General features: G+C 45.1%; 1 protein-coding gene across 2 annotated transcripts in view; it reads right to left on the reverse strand.

The window, feature by feature from the left end:
- The window catches only part of jag2b (jagged canonical Notch ligand 2b), a 49,573-nt gene extending 44,634 nt beyond the window's left edge, over positions 1 to 4,939 (reverse strand). For both annotated transcript variants that reach the window (XM_017710467.2, XM_017710466.2), the window contains exons 1-2: positions 4,679 to 4,939; positions 3,643 to 3,963 (exon numbers count right to left, since the gene is read on the reverse strand). In XM_017710467.2, the coding sequence (XP_017565956.1) occupies positions 3,643 to 3,963; positions 4,679 to 4,747 (390 nt within the window). In that variant the 5' untranslated portion in view covers positions 4,748 to 4,939. The remainder of the gene's footprint in view (positions 1 to 3,642; positions 3,964 to 4,678) is intronic.
- Between the last annotated feature and the right edge of the window lie 1,554 nt (positions 4,940 to 6,493).

A 6,493-nucleotide genomic window follows, 5' to 3' on the forward strand; every position in this document is an offset into this window, starting at 1 on the left:
CACTTTGGCGAGAGCGAGGACAACGTCCTGCCAAAGACACTCTCTAAAAGGAGAGCTTTTTGTTTTACAGCATGCACCATGTAGGAGTTGTAGAGTGGGAGGTGGCTGGCCAGTACTCTTCAGAATCATCCAAACATTCTCTCTTTTCATTTTATTGCCTCCTTCCCCACTCACAAACTAACAAAACGCTTTACTGCATTGTGAGCACATGAGTTGGATACCAGAAAACCAGCCTAAACTGCTGAGTGATGCCTGATGCACTACATGTGGCTTTACTGTTAAACGGTTATAGGAAGAGGCCAGGAAACATCTCCAAAACAGTTGAATAAAGGGGAAAAAAAACTAGTAGGCTGTTGGGTAAAAGTCACCCTTGGGCGCATCGCCTCCTAATTGGCCCAGTCTTTCAGCTCCTAAAAATATCTCCCCCCATGACTGAAGCATTCAGGGGCAAGAAAAATGCTGCCTTTAAGTGTGCTTCCCTCCATTTCATGGGAAGACAAAAAGGCAGCACAGCCTCCGGTCACAAGAAAGAAAATGTTTATTGAGGTGGCAGAACAAAAAGCTATTTTGTTCAGGTCAGGGAGAGAAGAAAGAGGAGAAGGAGGAGGAGGATGAGTGGTGTCTCAGATCAAGTTTGAGAAACCTACTGTTAAATCACTACAGTAGATCCCGGCGATTTAAAGGGGGGGTGGTTTCAATGAAGGGTCTTCTTGCGACATCACAGACACTAAACAAAGTGGCACAAATTTGCGGAGAAGCAGCCTAAACTGGGAAGTCAAGTTGTCTGTTTTGACCCCGTTATATGAATTATATATGCCCCATTTATGAATTAATAAATCACTTACTGGGTTTGTTTTGACTTCATCTTCTTTGGTTATTTACTAAATTTAAAATGAACTTCCAATCTTTCCCAGCATAACTATAAATATGACTCATGAGAAGAATATTTAGGGGGGGGACGACAACAAAAGGGTGGACACAGCCAAATGGGTGATCTTTAAGACCTACTGGACCTATAATCTATAATCAGGCTCCATCAGCAGCCACCTGCTCTGATGCTGAACTGGACAATTACTGCTTTTTGTTGGCTTGAGATGTAGCCAGCTGTGACCGGCTAATTACACAGTCAATAGTGTAATCAGTAGTGTGGCTCAAGCCCTTCTTTCCCAGGTGAAGCCTGAACAAGTGTCTGCACTGAAAGACCAGTTTAAGGGGGAAGGGAGCTTAGAGGGCCGGACATAATTGTTTACTAAAGGCCCATGCAGCCGTTGCCTAGCAACCACTCGGCAAGCTCCCAATCAGGTGTAGCTGACGCTGCCGTTTAGCCTTGAAGCGCGGTGGCCCTTAGCTTTGACGGACGGTTGCAGCTGCTTTCTCCACGATTCTCCAGCAAGAAGAGAGAGCAGAGCCCGGGATGAGCACCATCTCCCACTGTTCGATACCACAGATAGTAATGGAGAAAAGTCAGCATGATTCTCCATTACACAGCCGATGAGCAGTGACCAGAGAGAATTTCAAACCACAAGCCGACAGTAACCAGGCACTGGAATCAGGAAAGGAAACACACTGTCTTGCACCTCTAAGGTAACCAAGCTTCTTGCATCTTCAGTTACAGTACCCACTAAAAATGATAGCTGTCCATTAATGAAGTGAGACTGCCTGGCTATCCACGCAATCATGAAATCACATCAAGCAAGACTCACCAGAGCTTAACCTCTGGCGCCACAAGACACGGAGCAGAAATGAACATGGAAGGAGAGGGAGCAAATTATCTCCTCCGACAGGTGGCAGACTCACTGCCCGAGAATGAAAGAGGTGCTCCATATCTCTTTACAATACAGAGCGGATGCGGTTACACTGGGAGCACATCAAATGCCTCTCCGGATGCGGTGGCATGGAAAAACGCATTCCACTGGCAATTTCATTAGCTTTCATGGAACAGGCCGGAACTGCAGATGCAGCAGCATGACTCAAAATTCGGGAAGCGCTCAAATATCTGCGACACTTCATGTAGGACTGACCTCATCAGTACCGTTATGTATTTTGGGTAACACTGTCCAGCACTATGAAAGTAACAATGAGCTCATTCTAACACGAAGTGTCTTACAGAAATGTGTGTGGTTCCTGCCTTTTGACTCACCCTGTACATCCCCAAATACAACAGAACTAGAGATCACGCTTATCGCCACTAACCCTCACAGGGAACTGAGGAAACAGGACATGAGTTGCACAAATCAAGTCAGCTTTGATAAAGCTCCCCAGAAAGAGAGGTGCTTTCAGTCAGTTACATATTAATCTGTGTGGGGACTGAGTGACAAGTGGTGGAGCTGTATTAAAGGAAAGGTGTTCGGTTGCTGTAAACAGCTTGGTCAAAGAGAGCGCTATCAGAGACAGCTGAGTGACTGCAGGTGAGCTCAGCATGTCTGGGCTCCAGTCCAGAGCTGACAGTCAATACTACACAACATCTTTTTTGTTGTTTCGAGGTGCGACACACACAGGCCGCATACAACACCTCTCTCATCTGAAACCCGATATGGACATCAGCATGTCCAATGTAGCTGTTTCAGATAACAGGCAGAACTCAACAGAGGTGGGCGATAATGTCCTATCACGATACTCTGAGAAGTTTTTTACGACACACAATTTCTCCCTATATTGATTTTTTCTGACTTTGGGAAAAGTTAGAAGAGTCAGCATGAGGCCAAATTTTAAAAAATACTATCGAACCCTATAAACGTCTTATCTTACACACTGTGCTGATGCATTAAGTTCAACTGAACCTCATTCACTGTTCTTAAGAAATTTCTTCATAAAAAACACACTTAAGCAGTTTTCACAAAGATTTTGACATTCACCAGCGTTTTCTTATCTGGGACGTGTTCTTAGGTAAGAATCGAATCTACACACAGTAAAGATTACACAGGTGCGAACATCTCTGTGGTTTAAGAAATTGCCATGAATTTGAAGTAGACTTTTTCTTAGGATCTTTCCCAAGAACAAATTGAAGGAAAAACTTAAGAAGATACTGGTGAATGAGGCCCTTTGTGAGGATTTATGAAAAACATTTCTCATGATACACGATAAATATCGTCATATTGCCCAGCTCTACCCTGCAATCCACATGCAAAAGGATGCCTCCTTTCGGAAGCAAGCTTACTTTAAGGAAAAAATCAAGTCTACTTAAAGGGTGCTAGCGAATAGTCAGATGAACTGCTATGGGGAATAGAAGCACACATACTCTGCTGCGCTGCAGTGAAGGAAGCACCTTGCAGCAGCAGCACTTGACTGCAGGAGGCGGAGAGCTTTAAGCTCTCAGCACTCACCTCACATGCACTTCTATGCTCCGTAAGGGAGCATGTAGGGGGATTTTTTTTCTTCCTCCCTCCATTCTCCCCCAAAAAAACCACACACATACATGAACTCTCTCAGAGGGTGATGTGTAGCCACATCTGCCCTTGGCATGGCCCAGTTTGTGTAGCAAGCTCCCATTTAGACAGTCCAAAAAGCCTGAGGCTTTCCCAAAGCCACCGCATCCTGTCATCACCGTAACCGGATCCAGCCCAAGTTCCGAAGCAGCGCACTCTCCTGACAGCAGCCCAATCAGCTAATGATGAAGAGCGGGGGTGGGGGAGTCGCACTTACCGGCCAGGCGAACTGAAAGGGGATGGTGATCTTGCCCGCGTCGCTGATCTTGTTCGGGTTGTTCTTGGCGCTCTTAAAAGAAAGTATATTTCCACCAAGCACGCCGGTAGATCCGGTACCGAAATTGCACTGGCCCTTGGTGGTCACCTCGCTCTGGTACTCCTTCAGGCACACTTTAAAGTACGTGTCGCACTCGTCCCGCGTGCAGCGCTGGTCCTGCGAGCTCCGCGCGCCGTCGCAGCATTCCCCGTCCCACAACTCACCGTTTACATTCTCCACGGTCATCAGCTGCAGCTCGAAATAGCCCGAAGACTGGCCCACCTAAAAATAGCCCAAAAATACATACATTACCCAAGTGAAACAAAAAAAGAGGCCTTCCAGAGACAAACATAACGGCGCTGCTACGACTCCACGTCCTCCCCGAGATGACACGAGTCCACTTGACACTACAACTCGTGTAAGTTCGGGCGCATTCGGGTCTTCTGGAGAAGAAGGACGGGGTCCAATTTGAGACCACTTAGCAAGCTAATTGTTGCGGAGAGTCAGTCGACGTGCATTTTCTCCTGAGGTTGAAGTTGGCTGCTTCTTAAAAATTTCCCGTTCCACCTTAAATGGTGCAGCATAACGTACTCGGGCGCCAGAACGTAACTGCTGCACCATTTAAGGTGGAACGGGAAAAATTCGAAAAAGCAGCCAACTTCAGCTTCGTATTTTTTCCCCTCTCCCTTCCATCTAGGACTGCGAAGCAACAACAAACTACCAACTCTGACACGAATTAAGCACACGTTTCATTTTCCCCGTTAGAGTTAGCGAGAAATGTGAAACCTCTGAAGCTTGACAGCCGATCACATGCTCCTCCGAAATGACTGGCGTGATTTGCGCGATTCAATTAGCGATTACTACGAGCAAAAAAATCAGTTTCCATTCAACGGCTGACCGAATGACCAGCCCGTGGCCGCCAGGCTTCGCCTCGAGATCACTTCGAACATCACCGAACTGACCAGACGTGATATCGGTTAATCAGAAACGCGCTCACCTTCGTCCATATCGTTAACAGCAGGCACGCTACTGAGAGCCACTTCGTTATCCTCGCCCAATTCCTCATGCCTCTTGTTTAATGTGGAACAAGCAAAAAGAGACGAAAGGTGGGGAACGGCCGATGACCGGCGACAGGCTCCTCCGCTCCTGACATGCAAAAATCACAATTTTGGCGAGCGTGGTGTAGCGGTGCTGCTCCAGCTCCTGCTCCTGCTCCAGCCCTCCTTACTCCCTCTCTCTATCTCTCTCCCTCCGTCAGATCACTCCACAGCAAATGATATGATTCCCAGCCACTGCACGCCTGAGAACGAGTCGCCCGATTGACAGCCGGAAGAGCCAATCATGAAGCAGCGTTTCGCCGCCTTTCAGCCAGTCACCGCGCGGAGGCGGGGCGTTGCCAAAAAAAACTTACGTTGCCCGTGTCGCCGCGGAGGTGCAACATTTCACAATTGTTGGCAAGTGTTTATTTTATCTTTGAGCCAAAGACGATGCCTGTGCTCTGACAAATGAATGAGCTCAGACACTGCACGATTAGACGACTTTCTCTCTCAAACTCACATTTAAATTGTACACAGGAGGTTCAAGTACAGTGGTGCATCTATTTCTATCGCTGTTCTCAGTGCATGTCTCAAACCGGACAGCGGACTCAAAGAGAAAAAATAAACTGATTCACCAACGACAAATTCTGGCATTTATTCATTTTTAGAATCATTTTCAAGGGTTGTAAACGTTTCTCTAGAGAAGCGAGTACCTCACATGCTCCGTGCTAGTGACTTGATGCAGGTAAGAGCGCCCTCTATCGCACTTTCACGCCATAGCAGAAGCTCAAGTGTTGAGAGCTACAGCGTTTCTGGAGACACTCACTTCAGCAGATGCCTTTTCTGCATGAAGAAGTCCTGGGAGGAAAAAGGTATTTAATTTAGGCTTGTCATATGGAGAAGGCAGCAGAGGAAAGTCCTATGCTTTTTCCTGTGGCTCGTCAAGGCTTCTTTAGTAAAAGGATTGGTTGTATTGAGACCTGTGAGTTCTAAATAGAACCATTTCATGCTTAAATGGTTTGCTGCTTGGTGAAATCCTTCTTTAGATTGATGGACAATATGTTGTACATGGTTCTATATAGAACCTTTTTGAAAATGGTTCAATATAACACCCAGAAGGGTCTTGCTATTGTTGCAATGTCAAGCGTGTAACAACAGAAGAACCTTTTTGGGCACTATATAGAACTATAAGGTTTTGCATAGAATCACATAACACATTTTCCATCAATCTGAAGTAGAGCTGGACAATATGACAAATATATATCGATATCGTGATAAATTATGTCGGAATACAACATTGCAACATATTGTGAATATCGAGTAAAAGTAGAAATCTTACAGACTGCTATTTTATTTTAAAGAGAGCAAAATTAGTCTTATCTTAGTGGACTATGTTAGATTTTAGATAAAAATCATTGTATTCACAGGGTTTTTTTTTTCACAGCACTACCAGGTTTTTTATCTCAGTTTTAACTGATCAGATGTCTAAAAAAATATCGTCACATCTTATAACAGGGAAATATCTGGAAGTGTCCTGATATTATATTTCTGCCATATCACCCACCTTTAATCTGACCATCATACAAGCTTTACATCATAACACCAAAAGGACCCTTTTTGGTGCTATATAGACCCATATACAACACATTTTCCATCAATCTGAAGAACCTTTACAAAATGCAATGTGTTCTTTTATTGGTCATGGTTCTATATGTTTTCTTTACTGAAGAACACTTGAAGAACCAAGATTTTTGAAATTGGCAAAGATCCATTTA

This window comes from Pygocentrus nattereri, chromosome 4 (assembly GCF_015220715.1).
Source record: "Pygocentrus nattereri isolate fPygNat1 chromosome 4, fPygNat1.pri, whole genome shotgun sequence".
In the NCBI taxonomy this organism is placed as follows: domain Eukaryota; kingdom Metazoa; phylum Chordata; class Actinopteri; order Characiformes; family Serrasalmidae; genus Pygocentrus; species Pygocentrus nattereri.